This window comes from Sebastes fasciatus, chromosome 6 (assembly GCF_043250625.1).
Source record: "Sebastes fasciatus isolate fSebFas1 chromosome 6, fSebFas1.pri, whole genome shotgun sequence".
In the NCBI taxonomy this organism is placed as follows: domain Eukaryota; kingdom Metazoa; phylum Chordata; class Actinopteri; order Perciformes; family Sebastidae; genus Sebastes; species Sebastes fasciatus.
This window is the reverse complement of record NC_133800.1, coordinates 36,879,547-36,906,407: the sequence shown is the minus strand read 5'-3', so window position 1 is coordinate 36,906,407 and position 26,861 is coordinate 36,879,547. Positions and strand designations below refer to the sequence as shown.

Here is a 26,861-nt window from a genome sequence, read left to right as displayed (position 1 = left end):
GACACCATGCAGAGTGAGTCACCGCCAGCGCGCATAAAGGCTGTGCGGGTTTGGCTCGTGATGCTGCATTCACCGCGCACAGCTGGGGCAGAGAGACACGCACGACCTCACCACCGACACCAAGAGAAGAAACACCCAGCTCACCTGCACAGGTAAGAAGAAGCAGCAGCAGCAGCAGCTGAACTACTACAGGAGACAGATTCCAGCTCTGCTCAGACAGCTTTTAAAACTAGAAATCTGTCAAATGTCTCCTTTATGTGGAACTTTGAAAGCAGCAGATTGTAGTTGTAACTCTTTAAATGCAGAGAGAGTCTGACTTTAAACACGACGAGCTGTTAAAAAGCTGTTTAAAAGTGTGTTTTTGCATAAAGATGAAACTTCCTGAGAAGTATTTCTGCAACAAACGAGCCCTTAAAGGGTTAATCCGGAAGCGCTCAATGCAAGTATGAGGATGTTGACTCCCAATCCGGTAAACCTGCAGCTTAAAGAACACAAAATAAATAAAATGCACTTATTTTTATTTAAATGTATTTATTATTTTTGACTGCAATTTCAATATGATCCTTTTTAACATAATTTGTATTTATTTAAAGACACACATGGTGTGATTCTTGCAGGATCTGCACCAAACAAAGATGTTTTCTTATCTCTGCATAATATTTAATTTAAAAAATTGTATGTTTGTCACACCTCCTGTGATTATATGCTATAATGCGATTTGTTGATTTAATTGTGCCGCTTTACTTTTCAAGTTATAAACCGATGAGACACTGAAGAATGAAATACATCCGTAGTGTTAACAGTAAAGTTCTCTTTTTTTAAGAATGGTTTCACTGTGAAGTCACTTTGTGGTTTGTTAAAAGGAGGAAACATCAGTTTCCGTGGTGCGTTATGAAAGATTTCTTTGCAAACTGGGGCTTGTTGGGAGTTTTAAATTTTTTTTTTTTTTTACATGAACATTGTCACATTTTGGTCAACAAATTGAATAACTCCTATATGCAAATTAATATCATAAAAATAAATCTATTAAAATAACTCGTATGCAAAATAATATTAATATAATAAAAATAAATAAATCAATTAAAAGAAATACCTACAAAAAATAAACTAAAATGTAAGAATTCCCCCACACACCACCACACAATACCTGCACACACAGCAGTGCAGATTAATGTAGGAATATGCATTTGATGTGTCTTTTGAGTTGCGTAACAGTTCCAGTTGTGTGTGAATGTCCTGAGGGGATGGCTGCTCCTTTTACTGCATCAACCTGTTTCAGACCCTCAACTAAACCTGAATTACCACAACTTCATTCACTTTGTCGCTCTATAACCGACTGCACGCTGCAGATAAACTCAACGTAAAAAGGGTGCAGTTAAAGATGTTAAATGCATTTTGCATCATAAAAGCATAAAGATGTTGCTGAAGAGTTGTGTAGAGTTTGCTAAACGGGAGTGGTTCATGTCCTGTCTGGACTTGTTGGAAATGTCTTGAAGCGACTTATTAGCTACTCACAATGCACTCCTAAATCATTTTATATATATATTAAACACATTTATTTTCATGGTTAGTGACTGGTCATGAATAAAGTGATGCTTTAAAAACACATTGCATATGTTGTACTCTAAACATCCTGTTTTCTGGAGTTAGATAGTGAATATAATCAATAGGATGCATGATCAGCTTCAAACATCCCCTTGGATGGATATTTTTAATCATTAGAAACAATCAATCTTGTATGAATAATATAACATTTAACACAAATGATGTACTTTTAACCAAATGATTAATGGATAAAAGTTCACCTTACACTTCCTCGTCGCCTACAAGGCCTATTGGAAAAAGGCTGCTTCATTAACATGTGCAGTAAAATATGATCTGCACTCGCCGAAATTTGAGCAAATCACAACGCACGACCGCAGCTCCAGTTAGTGTCATACCCTGAGACTCGTGTCCGGTCGGCCATGCTTGCTGAAAGCGAGGGCGTGGCTCTACCTGATGTGGACCACTTGATTGACTTATAGACATCCAGTCAAATCAGTTGTTGCATTTGGGTGGAGTCGGATGACGGTAGAAAGTCCATTCGATTGGTAAGGGGATCTGAAAGGGTTAAAAAAAAAAAGTCACATGGGTTATCAGGTTGGACGACTTGAAGGGCCCACAAAAAACCCAACGGTCATCCCAGTGACCTGCATCAGAATAATATGTGGATGCACGTTTCTGTTTTTGTTAATTTCACTTTAAGTGTGTTGAAATCAGAGCTGAGAAGTTTGTGCAACTTGGAGACTCCTCGTCATACCGGATGGTGTTGCATCACTACTCTGGATTTTGTAACCGTGGAGTTTCCAGAAGTCAGTAGTGAGCCGGCAGGAAAACATTACATAACCGCTTATTTCTGACTAAACTTCTGGTATTATTTATGGTTTTAAAAACCCTTACTTTAAATAATTATCAGCTATTTATGGTGTGTTATGGGTATCGGTTAATTTTAAAGATATTTTTTTTTTACCAAGTTACTGGTGTACTATTTATTACTTTAATAATGAATACAAATTCAATTTGTGTAAAATAAAAAATAAATTAAAACAAATTTATATGTATTTGTTACATTTAGTTTTACGAAGTTAAGAAAACAATGCTTAAGTCCAGCCTGATGTTTCCTTACACATAAAATAATGATCCCGGTCACTTCCACACTTTTCTGACACATTTTCTTAAAACGGTTAAAGCTTCTTATTATGCTTAAAAATTATTTCTTTTATCCACTGTGCTGTTTTTGAGCGTTTTGTATCGATACCAAAACTCATGGATCATTTATTAATTCAGTTTACAGGTGATTAACTATAAAGAGTTTACTGAGACCACAGGAACTATTTATGGTGCATTATGGGAGAAAAATAAGCTTTAATGTAAATGTTTGCTTTCAGAAATGGAAGACGACGTTGCTGCCCTGGTTGTTGACAATGGCTCCGGCATGTGCAAGGCCGGTTTCGCCGGTGACGACGCCCCCCGCGCCGTCTTCCCCTCCATCGTCGGTCGCCCCAGACATCAGGTACCAACGCCAGCATGATGACGTTTAAAGTCTAACCCACCAGGTAAACGCAGTGTGACTGTAAAGGGGTGTTTGTGTGCAGGGTGTGATGGTGGGAATGGGACAGAAGGACAGCTACGTGGGAGACGAAGCCCAGAGCAAGAGAGGCATCCTGACCCTGAAGTACCCCATCGAGCACGGCATCGTCACCAACTGGGACGACATGGAGAAGGTAAAGACATTTACATCACGTTTACACACCTGGAGCTCAGCTCAGAGAAAATCTGGTCCAACTTAACAGTCCACCTTAAGAGAGTCTGAGCCGGTGTTGCAGGATACGGGAAGTTGGCTTAGGTCTTGAGGAGTTGTAGCATTTATTCACCAACAAAAAAACTCACGTGATGCCATTGGGCCCAAAAATACTTTTTCCCATAGACTTACATTGGGAAAGAGACGTCTGTAACTCAGCAGATCATTTTTTTTTTTTTTTTTTTTAAGGTGAATCAACTTCCCAGTATGAATACTCTAAAAGTCCTTTTTTAAATCATTAGGTCCTAAAAGTTGTAAAATGCACTAATAGCTGAATCCAGAGTTATTTCCCTTCCTCCGTTCATGTGAATGAACTCTGGAGCGAGGGCTGGGGGGCGGAGTTAGCAAGCCTTGACGACGGCTTTGACCCCGTGACCGAGCGGACGCTACTGCACCTGCTCCATGGGCCCAATAGATGCGGAAGATCGTCGCAAGATCCGGGTACTTTTCCAGTTGGAAGTCGAGCCATTTTGGCTTCATGCTCCTATGAGCAAATTTCATAGGAATGAATGTTGGGCCCCGCCTCCAACGCTGGATCCAGTTCTCTTTATACATCCATGATCTACATGGAGAGCTGGCTGCCATGTTTCTACAGTAGCTCAGAACAGACAAACCAAACACTGGCTCTAGAGAGGGTCATACATGTTTTCGCGTCAGCCACCGTAGTTCTCCTACACGCTTGGCACACGGGAGAAATTCAATAAGGTCTCAGTTGGTTGCAATCTGCAACCTCACCGCTAGATGCACCTTTTAAGTAAGAGTAGCATTACCATCGTGAAGAAATACTGTTTTACAAGAAAGTCCTGCAAAAACCTTTACTTAACAGTACTGAGAGTAAACTCACTCATAATGCAGAATGGCCCACTTCAGCATAATATTGATGTGTAAGAATCTCTGTCCTGCAGATCTGGCATCACACCTTCTACAACGAGCTCCGTGTTGCACCTGAGGAGCATCCAGTCCTGCTGACTGAAGCTCCACTCAACCCCAAGGCCAACAGGGAGAAGATGACACAGGTGTGTTCACGCTTTCTTCAAAACCAGTTGGAATGAGCTACAGGTTTTTTTGTTTTGGTCTTCAGCAGTGAACACCTGTTGTGTTTTCTCTTTGGTCCAGATCATGTTCGAGACCTTCAACTGTCCTGCCATGTATGTGGCCATCCAGGCCGTCCTGTCCCTGTACGCCTCCGGTCGTACCACAGGTGAGAACTCAAACATTTCTCTAAACTAGAACATCTTTGTCCATCAAAAGCCAATTTATGACAAATTCAGACTTCTTACATCCAAAATAACTTGTATTTCCCAACACGTTGGGTTATTCATTCAGTAGTCTGTGCTCTTGGTGCAACATCTAGTGGCCATTAAAGGGACTGCAGCCGAACACGTTTCGGGGTTGAACGATGACTATTGCTGATCAGACTGACCAGAAAAGTCTTTTCCTTTTTGTAATTGGGTGTTTTCTGTCTTGCAGGTATTGTGATGGACTCCGGTGACGGTGTCAGCCACACTGTGCCCATCTACGAGGGTTACGCTCTGCCTCACGCCATCCTCCGTCTGGATCTGGCTGGCAGAGATCTGACCGACTATCTGATGAAGATCCTCACTGAGAGAGGCTACAGTTTCACCACCACTGGTACGAGTTTTACTCCCTTAAGCAAACGCTATACGCCCAATTTATAATCTGGAGCCTCTAACTTGAAGTCTAAGGTCGAGAGGCGACGCTCCTGAATGTCTTCCTGAATATTTGCATCTTGTTTTTGTCCTTTTGTAACTCAAATATTTCCACTCTTGAACTCCAGCCGAGCGTGAGATCGTGCGCGACATTAAGGAGAAGTTATGCTACGTGGCTCTGGACTTCGAGCAGGAGATGCAGACGGCATCTTCCTCTTCCTCTCTGGAGAAGAGCTACGAGCTTCCCGACGGACAGGTCATCACCATCGGCAACGAGCGGTTCCGCTGCCCCGAGGCGATGCTGCAGCCTTCATTCCTTGGTGGGTTAACACGGACTTTAAATAATTAAAAAACAAACTGCCTAGTCCTTTGATGAGTCTGGTATGAGCTAGAAATGAACATTAGAGTTGAACTGAACACTAAATGAACTCTCGTTCCATCCGTGTGTTCAGGAATGGAGTCGGCTGGCATCCACGAGACGACCTACAACAGCATCATGAAGTGCGACGTGGACATCCGTAAGGACCTGTACGCCAACACCGTGCTGTCCGGTGGCACCACCATGTTCCCCGGCATCGCTGACCGCATGCAGAAAGAGATCACCGCCCTGGCCCCACCCACCATGAAAATCAAGGTAGTTATTCTTTCACTAAGGTTAATGAAGGGAAAGGGTCCAGTAGATATAACTCTTTAGTCCTTCAGCCTGCTTGCAGGTCCAACTTCAAGGTGTTGTCTCCTGACTTGGTCTTTAAAGGCTGTACTGCCCCCCAGTGGACTAACTAGAGTATCTGATCTGAAATCTACAGAGAACAAACATTCAGTTTAATGTCACATTATCAGTTTAACTTGAGGGTCAATTGGCTTTGACGTGTAATAAAAACCTGTAATATTTTTTTGCAAGTCCAGAAATCTTAAATAAGAGTACATTAAGGCTTTTGCTGTAGATATTAACCATGCTTCCCACCCGTTTTTCTCCTCCTCTCCAGATCATCGCTCCCCCAGAGAGGAAGTACTCCGTCTGGATCGGCGGCTCCATCCTGGCCTCCCTCTCCACCTTCCAGCAGATGTGGATCAGCAAGCAGGAGTACGACGAGTCCGGCCCCTCCATTGTCCACCGCAAGTGCTTCTAGAAAGCTCCACGTCCTCTTCTGCCCCGGCGGGGACGTTGCCATGCTTTCCAACTGCTCCATCCAACTCGGACGGTCTCTGGTTTATCTTGAGTGAACAGACTAACGGAGCAGCAAATCGCTGAACCTCCTACAAACACCATTCCTGAACATGTTCCTCGAATTCTGCTCACAACTTTCACTCCTTCTGGTGATTAACTACTGATGGTCAAAGAAAACAAACAGTATTATCACTAAACATCTCTTTCTACCCGTGTCTTTCTACCTCTTTCACAACCGAATGCAATAAATTTGCACATCAACATTCTGCTTTTCTCCTCGGCCGTTCTGTCGATTTCACTCTGTCGGAGTCGAGTTGTGTCAATATTCAACAGGAGTGTGTCCTGATCAATAAAATGCCAACATTTTTATGTTTACAACTTCTCTTGTCGTTATTTGTTATGAGTTTCACAAATCTTAAAATGTGTTTTGTGCATTTGAGGTTTTCCTATCACTACAGATGCTTTACATCAAAGCACATAATCATTGCCTTCAGTTTGATTTACGCACTAAAAACCTTCAGGTGAATCTACTCCTAGATCACTTTCTGTGTTTAGTCATTCTCCTAACAATATGCCAGAATTAAGATTGCAGTAAAGGAGAGTACTCTTGACTGAAAAATAATGACCAAATGTCATTATACTGCAATGTGCATGGCATTTCTAATTTTATTTAACATTAATTTGGAAAGTTTAATAACCAGCTTCTTTCAAAAAAAAAAAAAATGCAGGAATGGCATTAACTTTGTGTTTTGAAAAACTTTCAAAGCCAAACCTACACCTCGTGTCTTTTAAATAAAGAAATGCAATCAAAGGGTAAATCTTTAAACGTTCTTGCCTTTTGATCCATAAATGGCCACATGGTGGTGCTAAAGTTTTGATTCAGTGAAAAAGTAATTCTATATTTTTCCCTCCTGTGTTCCAAATACAATATCTATGAATTTGGCCACACCCTTTTCCACCTACATACTTTCTGATATATTGATGTATTTTGTCAATTCTAAAGATTTCTTCCATTGTCCCTAAATTGTCTAACCGTACTCTGATGGACGCTCCTTATTTATTCTTTGAAACCTTAAATGGACTCGAATGGGCCGTCCTGGTGCCAAGAGGTTTAAGACATGTTAACAGCAACATCCCTGATCAAAACACTTGAGGCAAATATGCATATATAGAAATAATCCATATGTAGGCTGGCAAGATCTCACCAAGAGATTAATATAAAGAGACGGTTTTGATCTACATCTTATAATTATTTAAACTTTCTTTGGTTTGATTTGTTACGTCAACAACTTCCTGTTATTAGAACATGTGTTAGCAAAGCATAACACATCAATTCAAGTACATGTTAATTTGAATTTAATGTCACTTTAATTTAGTCTTATTCAAAGCCAGAGTCCTGCATCTCAGGAATGTAGATGGTAAAACCGAGGAAGATGAGGTGTTATATTTGTTTAACGCATAGAAAAGAAATTGTAAAAATAACAAATTGTGGTTTTAAGGGGGGTTATGTGGGGATTTTTTGGCAATGAGAAAAATATTTAGAATAACACCTGCCTCATATAAAGTGGGCCTAACATTGCTCTACGTTCAGACAGTTAAGATTAAGCTATATTAAACATCTAAAATCTACCTGTAAGAGCCACAATGTGTGAATATAAGTTAAAATGAATAATTTCTAGTTATTGTAACTGACTTAGGTAATGTTTAAAAAGGTAAAGAGAAAAATGCATGTATATTTAATTTTGATGATTTACACTCCCTTTAATATAGTGAGAGAGTGAGTGTGCGTTAGAGTTAGGAGGCAGAGAGCTGCACGTGAGCACATCCTTTTTCTACCATGTGACACTATGGAATATTTAACTTATCAGTAAACGTTTTAAACTGGATAAACAGTTACTGAAGTTACTGTGCCTACAGCTCGTTTGTGGCTTATTTTTGGGATTCAGAAGGAATGCCACTACATTAGTAGAAAAACTGCTCAGAAGAAACTAGCTTAACGCTAGCAGGACGGACCACGAGCCTGGATGCTACAACGTGCACTAGCTTAACGCTAGCAGGACGGACCACGAGCCTGGATGCTACAACGTGCACTAGCTTAACGCTAGCAGGACGGACCACGAGCCTGGATGCGACAACGTGCACTAGCTTTACGCTAGCAGGACGGACCACGAGCCTGGATGCGACAACGTGCACTAGCTTTACGCTAGCAGGACGGACCACGAGCCTGGATGCTACAACGTGCACTAGCTTAACGCTAGCAGGACGGACCACGAGCCTGGATGCGACAACGTGCACTAGCTTTACGCTAGCAGGACGGACCACGAGCCTGGATGCGACAACGTGGAGTTCTGAAGGAAAGACCGACGCACCGCTTGGAAGAAGAGCTCAATGCAACGTCGCGGTATGTTTTTGACTGAATGAAAAGATCGACCAACAGCTGCTCTGAAGTTAATGAAGATTGATGATGCTAATTGATACAACCTGTTAATTAGCTACGCAGTGGATTTCTCCGCGTGCAAATTCAACAGCTTGCCTTAAGGAAAAGCCAAAGAAGTTTCTGCGTTTTTGAGAAGTTGTGATGCACCTGTCTGATGAGAAAAGTGGAAATACGTTTTACTCATTTGCATGCAATTTACGCATTGCTTTGCTGATATGATGGCTGAAGATAAGGAAGTAATTGATGCTGTGGAAATGGAATCTAAAAGAATGTGCAAGTTAACTGAAAGAGCACTGGAGGATAAACTGCATCGGCTGATTGGAACCAGGAGAGGAGTATTAGCTCGGATAACTGGTAAAAGGAAAGAAGTTGACTGTTTGATGAGTGATGCTGACAACTTGCAAAAAGTGCAAAAGATAATGCATAATGATTTCAACCCTCTTATTGTGAAGTTTAAAGAGCTCAATATGCAAATAGAAGATCTTCTGCCTGGAGAAGAAAAAGATGCAGATGTGAGCAACTGGGTTGTGCCTAAGATGTTGGTTATCAGACAGTTTGAAGAAGAAACTGAAAAATGGATGGATGCTTCAAGTGAAAGCAAAACAAAGAAAGTAAATAGAGCATCTGATGATGATGAGACTGGCAGTAGTAATGATGAAGATGATGATGTATGTCCTGAAGATAGTGCATCACAAGTTGGCTTTAACAAACCAGCACAAAGAAAGAGCTCAAATGTTGGACGCTCATCTGTCATGTCTGTCAGATCATCAGTTTGTGTAAATGAAGAAGCAAAGCTAGCTGGATTGGTTGAATGTGCTGCAGCTCTACAAGAGAAACAGGAGCTTGAATTGGAAGAAGCATGTATTAAAGCCAAGCTAGACAGACTGACTTTAAAGGCTGCTATTGCTGAGAAAAGAGCTCAAGTAAAGGTGTTGAAAGACTATGAGAGATCAGAAGATGGCATGAACAGCTATGTCCGCTCATATGTGGCAGGTGGAGCTCGAGTGAAGGAAGAGGAACGGAGACAACATCCGCTCGCTAACTTACCTGTATCTGGAAGTAAGATGTCATCCAGGTCGTTGCAATTTACACAGCCACAGGTTGTGAGGTCAAGACCCACAGACAACACTGACAGACAACAGCGTGACAGAAGTAGTGATGGGATTCTTCAAGTAATGCAGAAGCAAAATATGATTACAGAGATGATGGTTACTCAACAGAAACAGGCTCAGCTGGTGGCTGGAAGATCTCACCCACCTCTCAGACTTCAGTATTAACAGATGTGTTAAGCCTATCGGATTTGGGCGCACAGTCGAAGCATGATTGCATCATTTTTCTGATGCAAGTGAGAATGCCTATGGCACAGCATCATACCTGGTGTTGGTAAATGAGCAAGGCAGAACCCATTGTTCCTTTGTGATGGGGAAGTCTAGAGTGGCTCCATTAAAACAAGTCACTATTCCAAGACTCGAGTTAACCGCAGCGGTCGTCACAGTGAAAGTGGACAAGATGTTGCAAGAAGAAATGCAAGTACCACTTCAACAGTCCATTTTCTGGACCGACAGTACAACGGTTCTCAAGTACATCAACAGCGAGACGGCTCGCTTCAAAACATTTGTGGCAAACAGGATTACGCTCATACGTGAGGCTACCAAACCATCACAGTGGAGGTATGTCAGAACATCACAGAATCCTGCTGATCAAGCCACCAGAGGGATGAAAGTTAAGAGCCTGATACAAGGAGAAACATGGATAAATGGACCACAGTTTCTGTTACAGCCAGAAAGTGAATGGCCACAGAGACCAGATAATGTGACTCAAAATCTGCAAAATGATCCAGAGGTCAAGAACATCACAGTGAATACCATCACAGCTGAAGAAAAGTCTGACCCTGTGAACAAATTGCTTCAGTACTACTCAAGTTGGGACCGACTAAAAAGAGCAGTTGCATGGATTTTGAGAGCCAAGGAAACATTGACTGACCTGAAAAACAAAAGAAAAGAGTTACAGCTCTCCATCAGTCAGTCTGAAAAAGATACAGAGAGACAGAGGGTACTTGTGCAACAGCACATTGAAAAGTACAAATCGGCTATGGAAAAGAAACCACTTACATTGGAACAGCTAATGGCTGCAGAAACGGAGATCATCCGACAGTCAAGCTCAGTGGTTTCCTGATGAAGTGAAGGCTCTCCACAGTAATGTGTCTGTCAAGAGAAATAGTCAGCTGTACAAGCTTGACCCCATTTTACAAGATGGCATCTTGAGAGTTGGAGGACGGCTGGACAGATCTTCCATGCCAGAGGATGCAAAACACCCATCAATTCTCTCAAAACACTCCAGAGTAGCCACTCTCATCTTGACTGATGTTCATGAAAAAATTGGACACTGCGGACGCAACTACATGTTGTCGCAGCTAAGACAAAAAATTTTGATTCCTCAAGCAACCTCAGCCATCAGGAAGCTTATATCAGAATGCACGGTCTGTAGGAGACTCCGAGGCCGAGTTGGAGAACAAAAGATGGCAAACCTGCCAGAAGATCGACTCTTACCAGATAAGCCGCTTTTTACCAACGTAGGCGTCGATTTCTTTGGACCCTTTGATGTCAAACGGGGCCGGAGCACTGTAAAAAGGTATGGTGTAATGTTTACCTGCCTCACCATCAGGGCAGTGCATATAGAGGTAGCGGACAGTCTCGACACCAGCTCTTGCATCAACGCTTTGCGCCGTTTCATAAGCAGAAGAGGCCAGATTACCTTCATGCGCTCTGATAACGGCACAAATTTTGTTGGTGCAGAAAAGGAGTTGCGATAATGCCAAAGTTTCTGTACCTCTTTCAATCACTCCCGCTCCCATTAACAAAGTCATTTTTTGATAAGTTTAATAGTACTTTCGGTAAATTCATTTGGAATAACAAAAAATCTAGGCTGAGACTTAGGTTGCTATACCTGCCTTATGAAAGGGGAGGGCTGCGGCTCCCAAATCTGATATTGTATTACTGGTCAGCTCAGTTACGCTCTGCAATGTTCTATTTCTCAATGGAGGCTCTTCCAGCCTGGGTGAATATTGAGCAGGCATCAGCACCAAACCTTCCATTAAAACTGTATTTATACTCTGCAGATCCAAAAAATCTGAAACGAACAACGGAGAACCCTTTCCTTAAAAATACTAGTGACATTTGGTATAAAGCACATCAGCATATTGGGGATACCCCGCCGATTTCTCGCTTCTCCCCCATATGGGGCAATGTATACTTTAAGGCAGGAAGGGCAGATGGTGGTTTCAGAATTTGGGCAGAAAATGGTTTGCAGAAAATGGAGGATCTTTATATGGATGGTAACCTTCTTACATTTGATCATCTGTGTCAGATATATTACATCCCTAAAAAACACTTTTATAAATATTTACAGCTGAAACATTTTATATTATCAAAACATAAGTTCATAATATCTGAACTATCGCTATCACATCTTGAAAACCTGATACTTCTGAATTTAAATGGGAGGAGTCAGATTTCTTTATTTTACGCGGCTTTGATGTCATATGATAAGGAGTCTACGATTGACAGGCTGGAGGCATGGAGACTGGATATTCAAGAGGACATACAAGAGACTGATTGGGAACTTGCATGTTTAAAGGCCCAAAAACAATCAATCAATACGAGAATGAAACTATTACAATACAAATGGTTAATGAGAACTTACATTACCCCAGCCAAACTGAACCAATGGTCCCCTGGCATCCCAGACACTTGTACTAAATGTTTAGAAGGAAGGGGTACTCTGTTTCACGGTGTATGGGACTGTCCGAAGTTAAAAAAATACTGGGAAACAATTGTTCAGAATATATCTGAGATTGTTGGAGTGAAGGTGCCTCACCAAGCAAAGATATGTATACTAGGTATATATCCAGATAACTTTATTGTTAGCTCAAAACAGTTAATTTTAATTAACTTTGGACTCCTGCAGGCCAGGAGAATGATAGCTTTGTCTTGGAGAAAAATGGATTTACCTCCGATACATGTATGGGTGAGGGAGATGGCATCTTGTGTTGTACTGGAGAGACTTACATACATAACCAGAGGAAAAGCAACAAACTTTGAAAATATTTGGAAACCTTTGTTGGAGTTTCTTGGATGTCAGGGGGCACAGTCAAATTGAAACTACTGTGTGTTGTTGAGTGCTGTTGTTGAAATTGTTGTTGTTTTTTTTTTGTTTTTTTTGTCTTATCTTTTATTTTCTTAGTTTTCTTTGTTGGATAAGTGAAACATGAAATGTCATGTCTCGTTTTCTTTGAAATTCTGACTAAACATTTAATTTTATAATTTAATTATTAATATTGTTAGTCTGTCTGTATATGTATATATGTATATATGTCTATATGTAAATTCAATAAAAATATTGTTTAAAAAAAAATATATATATATTGCACACAATGAATACATATATTCAGTTTGGCCCTAACCGGGTAGACTGATATTCTGAACTGAAACAGCAAACACAACTTAAGTAGATATGCAAATAAACAACTAACACAGTGAACCATATAACATTCTAAGGTTACAGTTGGAATTATGGTTGAAAGTAAACGCCTCTACGGGATCCGACTTCATATAGGGAGGCGGAAACGGAAAAAAAACCATAAACGTTAAAGGATTACTCAAAAAAAAAAAAAATAATTCTTGTGCATGTTTGCTTACATGCAGCTCGGACAAGGATGTTCCAAGTTTAAACAAGTATTACTATTCAGCATGACAAAATCTATGTACCGGGGTCGTTGTTACGAGCCATCCAGTCCTTGCATAACAAAAGTGAGAGCTGCGTCCGTATACTCGGCACCAAGTCAAACATGTTTACAGCGGGTGTTGCGTCTCTTTTCTTTGCAGATGATGTGGTTCTGCTGGCTTCATCGGACCGTGACCTTCAGCTGCACACTGGGGCGGTTTGCAGCCGAGTGCGAAGCGGTCGGGATGAGAGTCAGTACCTCCAAGTCTGAGGCCATGGTTCTCTGCCGGAAACCGGTGGACTTGGCCCTCCAGGTGGGGAGTGAGTCTTTGCCCCAAGCGAGGGAGTTTTAGAATCTCTGGGTCTCGTTCACGAGTGGTTCAGTGTCCGCTATTATGTGGACGCTGTACCGGGCCGTTGTGGTGAAAAGAGAGCTGAACCGGAAGGCAAAGCTCTCGATTTACCGGTCCATCTACGTTCCAACCCTCACCTATGGCCATGAGCTTTGGGTAGTGACCGAAAGAATGAGGTCGCGGATATAAGCGGCCGAAATTAGCTTTTTTTTTTAACATAACAGCATGTAAACATGTTCTAGTTGAAACACAAAATACAACCTGAAAATGAGCACGATATGGGACCTTTAAGTACAAGTATCTGAGTACTTCTTCCACCTCTGGAGACGACTGACGTTTGAGAGAAACATCCCGGCTGCTCCCGACTCACTATTTATTAAAAACATAAAGTAATGGGTGCCTGGGTTAGCTCAGTTGGTAGAGCGGGCGTCCATGTATTAAGGCTTGGTCCTGACCGCGGCGGCCCGGGTTCGAATCCGGCCTGTGGCCCTTTCCGCATCCACTCTCTCTCTCCCCCCTTTCAAGACTCTATCCACTGTCCTGTCATAAAAATGGAAAATGCCCCCAAAAAAATAACTTAAAAAAAACATAAAGTAAGAGCCTGTTGCATGCTAATGACCGGATTTGATTACGGATGTTTTGATGCACATGTGTTCCGGCAGGCATGTCCTGATTGGTCGGCTACGATTATGCATATTTTCAGCGGGCGAATGCGTGCTCGTGATTGGAGGAGAGTTTTACCAATAGAGTCCAGTAGAGGGCAGAACTTTGAGTCACTTGTACTTTTATTCTCTGCTACATATTCAGGGAAATATTGTATCTTTTCACTCTCTTTAGTTGGCAGCGTTAGTTACCTTCCAAACAACAACATGTGACGAGCTCATAAAACAAGAGTCTTTGTTCCAGATAGAACCGCCCAACAGTGTACACAGTAGTTAACAAACAGTAGCTCCACCTCAACTACTACAACTATGCTGTTTACACAACAATGCATGAGTAATAATAATAGTCCAGTAATATGATGTAATAGTACAACAATTCACAATTAGTACTTTTACTGACCTGTCCAGGGTGTACTGCGCCTTCGCCTAAAGCCAGCTGGGATCGGCTCCAGCCCCGCCCACGTTACAGATAATGGATGAATGGATAGTACTACTACTTTTAATACTTTTTAATACATTATTTTAGCCTACTTAAGTGACGCGTTCTTTGCAGAACTTTATCCCTATAGGTTGCTGGAAGGTGTTGTTCTCCTAAACAGACATACCCAAAATAAATCTGTAATATCTCCACAACTAGCAGGTCTATCTGCATGATCTTGGTCTCTATGGATAGGTAAGACCTCAGAGGATTCATCCCCAGAGTCAGTAACATTGTGACTGTCACTCTGCCTGAATAAACTGTGAAGAACCAAAGGAAAAAATGTACATTTAGACAGTGGATAGGACCATTATAGCAATGATGCCGTGCACAGAGACGCCACTGAATTCATTCAGCAACTCCTCGACTACAACTGAGCCAAAGCAGATATAAATAACACAAAGCACATAGATTCTATAAAGGTTTTAGTCAGGATAGGACCAGGAGGACTCTCCATCTGGCACACTTGGATACCTCAAAGTGTGCCAAATTGGTTTTCTACATCTTCAAGGGAATCTGGCTCTAAAATACTCCTGATGTCCTCTACAGGAGGCTATGAGACCACAATGGAGCCTTTGGCCATAACATTTACCCTGAGCATCATCACATTCTACCATTGTGCACAATAGAACATCAATAAAAAAAAAAGAAAACAATTCGGAAAAAAGACAACCACAGCATTTTATTAAGTTTGGGTACCAGGTTTGTCAGGTAAAAGAGGTTAAAGACCAAGTCAGGAGACAACACCTTGAAGTTAGACCTGCAGGCTGAAGGACTAAAAGGTTTGTCTAAAGCACCCTTTCCTAAAAAAAAAATGATTCTAAATGAATCTGAGTGAAAAAAATAACTACCTTGATTTTCATGGTGGGTGGGGCCAGGGCGGAGATCTCCTTCTGCATGCGGTCAGCGATGCCGGGGAACATGGTGGTGCCACCGGACAGCACGGTGTTGGCGTACAGGTCCTTACGGATGTCCACGTCGCACTTCATGATGCTGTTGTAGGTCGTCTCGTGGACACCAGCCGACTCCATTCCTGAACACACGGACGGAACAAGAGTTCATTTAGTATTCAGTTCAACTTTAATGTTGATTTCTAGCTCACACCAGACCAGAATCGTCAATGACGACACCCTGATGGCAGCGGAAAACCTTCACGTACTGAGAAGTGCCCAGAAACTCTGTCCAAGATCTTTATAAGAGCGATTGGTCAAAATAGTCTTTAGGCTGAGACGACATTTTACGACTCAAATCAGAATTAGAGAGATTTGGCTGCTGTTTGACGGGACACAGCAAGGAACAGTAGAATTGAAGTTGGATCATCCTCCTGGATTGACCAAGAACTCAGGGACGATATCAGAGAGAGAGGAGGCAAGACCAAACTAAATTGTATAATTTTGACTCCAAATGGAGTAGTTTTATTATAATAATGAAATATGATCAAGTAGATAATAACAAATAAGATCAATAACAATGTAAATAAGATAACTAAAAGGAATCCAAAGTCAAGTATGTACATTCAATATGATGGAGTGTTGTTTTAGTCGCGTTAAGGCCTCGTCTTTTAGAAACTATTCAGAAAAAAGACCAGCACAGCATTTAATGATGTTTTTAAAGGCAGAGTTTTAACACACAGCTCAGCTGAACTGTGTTTCTGAAAAGAGGTTTAATAAATGATCTTAATTCTTCCTCCACTACTGTGTTGTTATCCGGTCTGGGGGCCACACACTGCTCAGAGAGGTTGGGGGTGAACGAGGCTTTCACAGGGGCCCAGCAGCTCATCTTTGCCCCCAGGAGCCACTGGGAGGTTCATCTGGTCGTGTATTTATGACCTGCAGAGACCTGCAGTTCAGACTGACAGTCGCCCTGCAGAGAAGCATTGTGGTCATTTTTCTTTTTGGAGATCTTTAGATGTTTTAGTAACCTGAGGGGCAGGTTTTGCTTCATGTGTTAATGTCAACGCTCAACTGCACAGTTGTTTTAGTTTGCGTCCCTTATTGCCGCCACGCTCACAATCTTCTGATACATTTACGTAAGAATTTAAGGCGACAGGAGTTTATTCAGTCCCTCAGATAACTAGATTAGATTCAACTTTATTGTCATTGCACATAGTACAAGTACAACGAAATGCAGTTTTGCATCTAACCAGAGTGCAAACTAGTAAAGTGATGTTAAGACAATAAATACAAATGAGGATATATTGGTGTATGTACATATACATATATACAGATTGTAATTAAAGTGCAAGTGATCGATATGTTATATTCTGATGAATAATAGCTATAAGTTGCATACTGATGGGATATTGTATAAGAGTATTATAAACAATAGATGATGTATACAGGTGAAGTTATATCTATACACAGAGAGATTATGTACATAGAACTATATGCATATGGGACTAAGTGAATATTTATAGGATGAATATAGGAGGGTAGATATGTATATACAGAGGGATCATACATTATATATATATACAGGAGAGGATTGTTCAGATAAGAGTCAAATAAAGAGTCAAATAGTATGAGTGGTTCCTGAAGTATTTCTAACTTCCTGCTGCTAAAGAACTAAAGTAAACAGATTTTCATCATCACACACAAACCTGATCTGAACACGCTGTTCCTTAAATCTTAGTCCAGTTAGTCGCCAAAGAAAGACAGGACGTGTCTTAAACATGTTGCTTTAAAAACCCCTTAATCATGAATTTAAGATGATGTTTAGTTCCTCAAACGGACATGTTCAAGTCACATTCCACCTGAAATTTAATTTGTTTTTTAGCATAAAAAATAAGAGATTCTGTTCGAAGCTGCAACTAACGATTATTTTCATTATCGAATCATCTGAGGATTACTTTATCGATTAATTGATTAATCGTTTGGTCTAGAAAATGTTTGAAAACAATGAAAACCATTAGAATTTACTAAAAGCCAAAGGCTGCTGTTTTAAAGCAGGAAATATTAATATTTAAAAATATATTCCTTTGGTTTAGAGTGAAGTTTTTTTGTTTGTTTATTAACCTACAGGTTCTCTCTTCTTTAGCAAGAAATATTAATATTAAACAAGTATTAATTTGGTATAAAGTGAAGTTTTTTTAATTTTATTTTAATCTACAAATTCTCTCTTCCAGCAGCAGGAAATATTAATATATAAACATAAATCCTTTGTCCCCCGAGCCATCAAACTGTACAACACCTCTCTAGGAGGACGGTCTGCAGGACAGATAATAATGCACTATACTCACCTTTAACAGTCTCTTCTGCACTTTATTCACTTTTTTAATAGTCGTGTATCACAGCTGTTACCTGCACTATATTCACTTTTAACAGTTTTCTTCATCTCCTTGTATTTTTATATCTGGTATATTTTTTGTACTTTGTACTACTAACTTTTTTACTGCCTTTTTACTAACATGTTTTGCACCATGGAACTGTGATGCTGGAAACTTGAATTTCCCTCAGGATCAATAAAGTTACTATCTATCTATCTATCTATCTATCTATCTATCTATCTATCTATCTATCCATCCATCCATCCATCCATCCATCCATCCATCCATCCATCCATCTATCTATATATCCATCCATCCATCCATCCATCCATCCATCCATCTATCTATCTATCTATCCATCCATCCATCCATCCATCCATCCATCCATCTATCTATCTATCTATCTATCTATCTATCTATCTATCTATCCATCCATCCATCTATCTATCTATCTATCTATCTATCTATCTATCCATCTATCTATCTATCTATCTATCCATCTATCTATCTATCTATCTATATATTAATTTGGTATAAAGTGAAGTTTTTTGTTTGTTTATTAACTTACAGGTTCTCTCTTCTAACAGCAGGAAATATTAATATATATAAACAAGTATTAATTTGGTATAAAGTGAAGTTTCCTGGTTTGAGAGAGGTCTTTTTGAGACATTTTAAATCTCTACTCACCTTTCCGGGTCGACGGGCCAATCACAGCTCAGTATAATCCATGACGTCACAGAAAAGCCTGAAGCCATGGGCACACTACCCGCATCAGGAGCGCGTGGCGTCTGCGTCGCGTGGTGGCTGCGTGATGCAGGAGTCTGGTGTTCACACTAGATGCTTGTTGGCTGCGTGTCCGCTGCAGTCAGCTGTGTTTCTGCTGCTGCTGTCAGCCCTTTCTTTCTGCATAGAGTTTGCCTTTTAATGGCCATTTAACTTCATGATAAATATAATTTATATTTATTTTAGACAGAGAAAGGTTCAGAAACGTGTGGTAATTAGTAAATAATAGTAATAATCCACAATTAACACTCCATACTGTATTCATTTATGATGCTTTCCAAGTCACTGCTTTTTCCACATCACTGTCCGGCACATATTTCAGAATAAAAGCCTCGTGTTAACAAATGAAGGAATTCTGTGCAAAGAAAACCCGCTTTAGGGCTTTTATTTCTAAATGAAAGCAGGAAGTGTTGATTTAAACCCCAAACTTTATCAATTCTTGGAGGTCTCAAAGTGACTGCTTGTTTCACAGCACTGACTGCTCATATTTCAGAATAAAAGCCTTGTGTTAACAAATGAAGGGATTCTGTCTATAGAAAAAAACGCCTGAGGGCTTTTATTTTGAAATGAAAGCAGGAAGTGTTGATTTAAAAATAAATCTACTTAACTTTACTTTTTTTCATCTCCGTAACATATTCTACAGATAAACCTCGACACTGCAGTAAAGTCTTGCTGGTATGAAGTTAATATACAGTCACTAGATCACCTTCACTGTCTGTGACATATTCTACAGATGTCTAGACATGTAAACTGTATTATGTAGCTGATATGATGTCCATATACTGTCAATAGATCACCTTCCCTGTCTGTTGCTGCTGGGACACGCAGCCGAGAGGCGAACGGCTCGCGTGTAAAATAGGCGAGCCTTCTATTCTATAAAATAGACGTCAGACGCGCGTCTCACGCGGGCAGTGTGTCCACCACTTGAGGGCTCTTCCTCTTTTTCTGTAAACTGGTTTCTACCCCCCCACCGAATGAAAGATGTCTCCTTCAGCCAATCAGAGGCCGAGCTGAGGGAACCTGAGGGATCCTGTTCACCTGGACCAATCAGAGGCCGAGCTGAGAGAACATTACCTTTTATGGACACCATGCAGAGTGAGTCACCGCCAGCGCGCATAAAGGCTGTGCGCAGTGAATGCAGCATCACGAGCCAAATCCGCAGGGCAGAGAGACACGCACGACCTCACCACCGACACCAAGAGAAGAAACACCCAGCTCACCTGCACAGGTAAGAAGAAGCAGCAGCAGCTGAACTACTACAGGAGACAGATTCCAGCTCTGCTCAGACAGCTTTTAAAACTAGAAATCTGTCAAATGTCTCCTTTATGTGGAACTTTGAAAGCAGCAGATTGTAGTTGTAACTCTTTAAATGCAGAGAGAGTCTGACTTTAAACACGACGAGCTGTTAAAAAGCTGTTTAAAAGTGTGTTTTTGCATAAAGATGAAACTTCCTGAAGTATTTCTGCAACAAACGAGCCCTTAAAGGGTTAATCCGGAAGCGCTCAGTGCAAGTATGAGGATGTTGACTCCCAATCCGGTAAACCTGCAGCTTAAAGAACACAAAATAAATAAAATGCACTTATTTTTATTTAAATGTATTTATTATTTTTGACTGCAATTTCAATATGATCCTTTTTAACATAATTTGTATTTATTTAAAGACACACATGGTGTGATTCTTGCAGGATCTGCACCAAACAAAGATGTTTTCTTATCTCTGCATAATATTTAATTTAAAAAATTGTATGTTTGTCACACCTCCTGTGATTTATATGCTATAATGCGATTTGTTGATTTAATTGTGCCGCTTTACTTTTCAAGTTATAAACCGATGAGACACTGAAGAATGAAATACATCCGTAGTGTTAACAGTAAAGTTCTCTTTTTTTAAGAATGGTTTCACTGTGAAGTCACTTTGTGGTTTGTTAAAAGGAGGAAACATCAGTTTCCGTGGTGCGTTATGAAAGATTTCTTTGCAAACTGGGGCTTGTTGGGAGTTTTAAATTTTTTTTTTTTTTTACATGAACATTGTCACATTTTGGTCAACAAATTGAATAACTCCTATATGCAAATTAATATCATAAAAATAAATCTATTAAAATAACTCGTATGCAAAATAATATTAATATAATAAAAATAAATAAATCAATTAAAAGAAATACCTACAAAAAATAAACTAAAATGTAAGAATTCCCCCACACACCACCACACAATACCTGCACACACAGCAGTGCAGATTAATGTAGGAATATGCATTTGATGTGTCTTTTGAGTTGCGTAACAGTTCCAGTTGTGTGTGAATGTCCTGAGGGGATGGCTGCTCCTTTTACTGCATCAACCTGTTTCAGACCCTCAACTAAACCTGAATTACCACAACTTCATTCACTTTGTCGCTCTATAACCGACTGCACGCTGCAGATAAACTCCTCAACGTAAAAAGGGTGCAGTTAAAGATGTTAAATGCATTTTGCATCATAAAAGCATAAAGATGTTGCTGAAGAGTTGTGTAGAGTTTGCTAAACGGGAGTGGTTCATGTCCTGTCTGGACTTGTTGGAAATGTCTTGAAGCGACTTATTAGCTACTCACAATGCACTCCTAAATCATTTTATTTATATATATATATTAAACACATTTATTTTCATGGTTCGTGACTGATCATGAATAAAGTGATGCTTTAAAAACACATTGCATATGTTGTACTCTAAACATCCTGTTTTCTGGAGTTGGATAGTGAATATAATCAATAGGATGCATGATCAGCTTCAAACATCCCCTTGGACGGATATTTTTAATCATTAGAAACAATCAATCTTGTATGAATAATATAACATTTAACACAAATTATGTACTTTTAACCAAATGATTAATGGATAAAAGTTCACCTTACACTTCCTCGTCGCCTACAAGGCCTATTGGAAAAAGGCTGCTTCATCAACATGTGCAGTAAAATATGATCTGCACTCGCCGAAATTTGAGCAAATCACAACGCACTACCGCAGCTCCAGTTAGTGTCATACCCTGAGACTCGTGTCCGGTCGGCCATGCTTGCTGAAAGCGAGGGCGTGGCTCTACCTGATGATGTGGACCACTTGATTTACTTATAGACAGCCAATCAAATCAGTTGTTGCATTTGGGTGGAGTCAGATGACGGTAGAAAGTCCATTCGATTGGTAAGGGGATCTGAAAGGGTTAAAAAAAAGTCACATGGGTTATCAGGTTGGACGACTTGAAGGGCCCACAAAAAAAAAAACAACGGTCATCCCAGTGACCTGCATCAGAATAATATGTGGATGCACGTTTCTGTTTTTGTTAATTTCACTTTAAGTGTGTTGAAATCAGAGCTGAGAAGTTTGTGCAACTTGGAGACTCCTCGTCATACCGGATGGTGTTGCATCACTACTCTGGATTTTGTAACCGTGGAGTTTCCAGAAGTCAGTAGTGAGCCGGCAGGAAAACATTACATAACCGCTTATTTCTGACTAAACTTCTGGTATTATTTATGGTTTTAAAAACCCTTACTTTAAATAATTATCAGCTATTTATGGTGTGTTATGGGTATCGGTTAATTTTAAAGATATTTTTTTTTTACCAAGTTACTGGTGTACTATTTATTACTTTAATAATGAATACAAATTCAATTTGTGTAAAATAAAAAATAAATTAAAACAAATTTATATGTATTTGTTACATTTAGTTTTACGAAGTTAAGAAAACAATGCTTAAGTCCAGCCTGATGTTTCCTTACACATAAAATAATGATCCCGGTCACTTCCACACTTTTCTGACACATTTTCTTAAAACGGTTAAAGCTTCTTATTATGCTTAAAAATTATATTTCTTTTATCCACTATGCTGTTTTTGAGCGTTTTGTATCGATACCAAAACTCATGGATCATTTATTAATTCAGTTTACAGGTGATTAACTATAAAGAGTTTACTGAGACCACAGGAACTATTTATGGTGCATTATGGGAGAAAAATAAGCTTTAATGTAAATGTTTGCTTTCAGAAATGGAAGACGACGTTGCTGCCCTGGTTGTTGACAATGGCTCCGGCATGTGCAAGGCCGGTTTCGCCGGTGACGACGCCCCCCGTGCCGTCTTCCCCTCCATCGTCGGTCGCCCCAGACATCAGGTACCAACGCCAGCATGATGACGTTTAAAGTCTAACCCACCAGGTAAACGCAGTGTGACTGTAAAGGGGTGTTTGTGTGCAGGGTGTGATGGTGGGAATGGGACAGAAGGACAGCTACGTGGGAGACGAAGCCCAGAGCAAGAGAGGCATCCTGACCCTGAAGTACCCCATCGAGCACGGCATCGTCACCAACTGGGACGACATGGAGAAGGTAAAGACATTTACATCACGTTTACACACCTGGAGCTCAGCTCAGAGAAAATCTGGTCCAACTTAACAGTCCACCTTAAGAGAGTCTGAGCCGGTGTTGCAGGATACGGGAAGTTGGCTTAGGTCTTGAGGAGTTGTAGCATTTATTCACCAACAAAAAAAACTGTCGGTCAGGTGATGCCATTGGGCCCAAAAAATACTTTTTCCCATGGACTTGCATTGGGAAAGAGACGTCTGTAACTCAGCAGATCATTTTTTTTTTTTTTTTTTTAGGTGAATCAACTTCCCAGTATGAATACTCAAAGTCCTTTTTTTAAATCATTAGGTCCTAAATGTTGTAAAATGCACTAATAGCTGAATCAAGAGTTATTTCCCTTCCTCCGTTCATGTGAATGAACTCTGGAGCGAGGGCTGGGGGGCGGAGTTAGCAAGCCGTGACGACGGCTTTGACCCCGTGACCGAGCGGACGCTACTGCACCTGCTCCATGGGCCCAATGGATGCGGAAGATCGTCGCAAGATCCGGGTACTTTTCCAGTTGGAAGTCGAGCCATTTTGGCTTCATGCTCCTATGAGCAAATTTCATAGGAATGAATGTTGGGCCCCGCCTCCAACGCTGGATCCAGTTCTCTTTATACATCCATGATCTACATGGAGAGTTGGCTGCCATGTTTCTACAGTAGCTCAGAACAGACAAACCAAACACTGGCTCTAGAGAGGGTCATACATGTTTTCGCGTCAGCCACCGTAGTTCTCCTACACGCTTGGCACACGGGAGAAATTCAATAAGGTCTCAGTTGGTTGCAATCTGCAACCTCACCGCTAGATGCACCTTTAAGTAAGAGTAGCATTACCATAGTGAAGAAATACTGTTTTACAAGAAAGTCCTGCAAAAACCTTTACTTAACAGTACTGAGAGTAAACTCACTCATAATGGAGAATGGCCCACTTCAGCATAATATTGATGTGTAAGAATCTCTGTCCTGCAGATCTGGCATCACACCTTCTACAACGAGCTCCGTGTTGCACCTGAGGAGCATCCAGTCCTGCTGACTGAAGCTCCACTCAACCCCAAGGCCAACAGGGAGAAGATGACACAGGTGTGTTCACGCTTTCTTCAAAACCAGTTGGAATGAGCTACAGGTTTTTTTGTTTTGGTCTTCAGCAGTGAACACCTGTTGTGTTTTCTCTTTGGTCCAGATCATGTTCGAGACCTTCAACTGTCCTGCCATGTATGTGGCCATCCAGGCCGTCCTGTCCCTGTACGCCTCCGGTCGTACCACAGGTGAGAACTCAAACATTTCTCTAAACTAGAACATCTTTGTCCATCAAAAGCCAATTTGTGACAAATTCAGACTTCTTACATCCAAAATAACTTGTATTTCCCAACACGTTGGGTTATTCATTCAGTAGTCTGTGCTCTTGGTGCAACATCTAGTGGCCATTAAAGGGACTGCAGCCGAACACGTTTCAGGGTTGAACGATGACTATTGCTGATCAGACTGACCAGAAAAGTCTTTTCCTTTTTGTAATTGGGTGTTTTCTGTCTTGCAGGTATTGTGATGGACTCCGGTGACGGTGTCAGCCACACTGTGCCCATCTACGAGGGTTACGCTCTGCCTCACGCCATCCTCCGTCTGGATCTGGCTGGCAGAGATCTGACCGACTATCTGATGAAGATCCTCACTGAGAGAGGCTACAGTTTCACCACCACTGGTACGAGTTTTACTCCCTTAAACAAACGCTATACGCCCAATTTATAATCTGGAGCCTCTAACTTGAAGTCTAAGGTCGAGAGGCGACGCTCCTGAATGTCTTCCTGAATATTTGCATCTTGTTTTTGTCCTTTTGTAACTCAAATATTTCCACTCTTGAACTCCAGCCGAGCGTGAGATCGTGCGCGACATTAAGGAGAAGCTATGCTACGTGGCTCTGGACTTCGAGCAGGAGATGCAGACGGCATCTTCCTCTTCCTCTCTGGAGAAGAGCTACGAGCTTCCCGACGGACAGGTCATCACCATCGGCAACGAGCGGTTCCGCTGCCCCGAGGCAATGATGCAGCCTTCATTCCTTGGTGGGTTAACACGGACTTTAAATAATTAAAAAACAAACTGCCTAGTCCTTTGATGAGTCTGGTCTGAGCTAGAAATGAACATTAGAGTTGAACTGAACACTAAATGAACTCTCGTTCCGTCCGTGTGTTCAGGAATGGAGTCGTGTGGCATCCACGAGACGACCTACAACAGCATCATGAAGTGCGACGTGGACATCCGTAAGGACCTGTACGCCAACACCGTGCTGTCCGGTGGCACCACCATGTTCCCCGGCATCGCTGACCGCATGCAGAAAGAGATCACCGCCCTGGCCCCACCCACCATGAAAATCAAGGTAGTTATTCTTTCACTAAGGTTAATGAAGGGAAAGGGTCCAGTAGATATAACTCTTTAGTCCTTCAGCCTGCTTGCAGGTCCAACGTCAAGGTGTTGTCTCCTGACTTGGTCTTTAAAGGCTGTACTGCCCCCCAGTGGACTAACTAGAGTATCTGATCTGAAATCTACAGAGAACAAACATTCAGTTTAATGTCACATTATCAGTTTAACTTGAGGGTGAATTGGCTTTGACGTGTAATAAAAACCTGTAATATTTTTTTGCAAGTCCAGAAATCTTAAATAAGAGTACATTAAGGCTTTTGCTGTAGATATTAACCATGCTTCCCACCGGTTTTTCTCCTCCTCTCCAGATCATCGCTCCCCCAGAGAGGAAGTACTCCGTCTGGATCGGCGGCTCCATCCTGGCCTCCCTCTCCACCTTCCAGCAGATGTGGATCAGCAAGCAGGAGTACGACGAGTCCGGCCCCTCCATTGTCCACCGCAAGTGCTTCTAGAAAGCTCCACGTCCTCTTCTGCCCCGGCGGGGACGTTGCCATGCTTTCCAACTGCTCCATCCAACTCGGACGGTCTCTGGTTTATCTTGAGTGAACAGACTAACGGAGCAGCAACTCGCTGAACCTCCTACAAACACCATTCCTGAACATGTTCCTCGAATTCTGCTCACAACTTTCACTCTTTCTGGTGATTAACTACTGATGGTCAAAGAAAACAAACAGTATTATCACTAAACATCTCTTTCTACCCGTGTCTTTCTACCTCTTTCACAACCGAATGCAATAAATTTGCACATCAACATTCTGCTTTTCTGCTTTTCTCCTCGGCCGTTCTGTCGATTTGACTCTGTCGGAGTCGAGTTGTGTCAATATTCAACAGGAGTGTGTCCTGATCAATAAAATGCCAACATTTTGATATTTACAACTTCTCTTGTCGTTATTTGTTATGAGTTTCACAAATCTTAAAATGTGTTTTGTGCATTTGAGGTTTTCCTATCACTACAGATGCTTTACATCAAAGCACATAATCATTGCCTTCAGTTTGATTTACGCACTAAAAACCTTCAGGTGAATCTACTCCTAGATCACTTTCTGTGTTTAGTCATTCTCCTAACAATATGCCAGAATTAAGATTGCAGTAAAGGAGAGTACTCTTGACTGAAAAATAATGACCAAATGTCATTATACTGCAATGTGCATGGCATTTCTAATTTTATTAAACATTAATTTGGAAAGTTTAATAACCAGCTTCATTAA

General features: G+C 41.1%; 3 protein-coding genes across 5 annotated transcripts; 2 read left to right on the top strand and 1 right to left on the bottom strand.

Annotated features, from left to right (window-relative positions):
* The first annotated feature begins 5 nt into the window (after positions 1–5).
* On the top strand, positions 6–6,556 carry LOC141770016 (actin, cytoplasmic-like). Its single transcript, XM_074639600.1, has 9 exons — positions 6–152; positions 2,928–3,052; positions 3,135–3,263; positions 4,246–4,356; positions 4,457–4,541; positions 4,811–4,972; positions 5,139–5,330; positions 5,463–5,644; positions 5,997–6,556. Exons 2-9 carry the CDS (start codon positions 2,930–2,932, stop codon positions 6,138–6,140), a joined length of 1,128 nt encoding a protein of 375 aa, XP_074495701.1. The 5' UTR covers positions 6–152; positions 2,928–2,929; the 3' UTR covers positions 6,141–6,556.
* On the bottom strand, positions 1,822–20,091 carry LOC141770023 (actin, alpha skeletal muscle-like). 3 transcript variants are annotated; one of them, XR_012594374.1, is made up of 4 exons: positions 19,803–19,821; positions 18,783–18,840; positions 15,682–15,863; positions 1,822–2,100 (listed from the first exon to the last, which is right to left on the bottom strand). XR_012594374.1 is itself a non-coding variant. In XM_074639612.1 (3 exons), the coding sequence occupies exons 1-3, from the start codon at positions 20,020–20,022 to the stop codon at positions 2,038–2,040; spliced, it is 315 nt and encodes a 104-aa protein (XP_074495713.1). In that variant the 5' UTR covers positions 20,023–20,091; the 3' UTR covers positions 1,822–2,037. The 3 variants fall into 3 exon arrangements, 1 of the variants encoding a protein (XP_074495713.1); XR_012594373.1 differs by lacking the exon at positions 19,803–19,821 and having other exon boundaries at positions 18,783–19,580; XM_074639612.1 differs by lacking the exons at positions 18,783–18,840; positions 19,803–19,821 and adding an exon at positions 19,953–20,091.
* Positions 19,980–26,526, top strand: LOC141770017 (actin, cytoplasmic 1-like). The gene is made up of 9 exons (XM_074639601.1): positions 19,980–20,106; positions 22,889–23,013; positions 23,096–23,224; positions 24,211–24,321; positions 24,422–24,506; positions 24,776–24,937; positions 25,104–25,295; positions 25,428–25,609; positions 25,962–26,526. Exons 2-9 carry the CDS (start codon positions 22,891–22,893, stop codon positions 26,103–26,105), a joined length of 1,128 nt encoding a protein of 375 aa, XP_074495702.1. The 5' UTR covers positions 19,980–20,106; positions 22,889–22,890; the 3' UTR covers positions 26,106–26,526.
* The last annotated feature ends 335 nt before the right edge of the window (positions 26,527–26,861 follow it).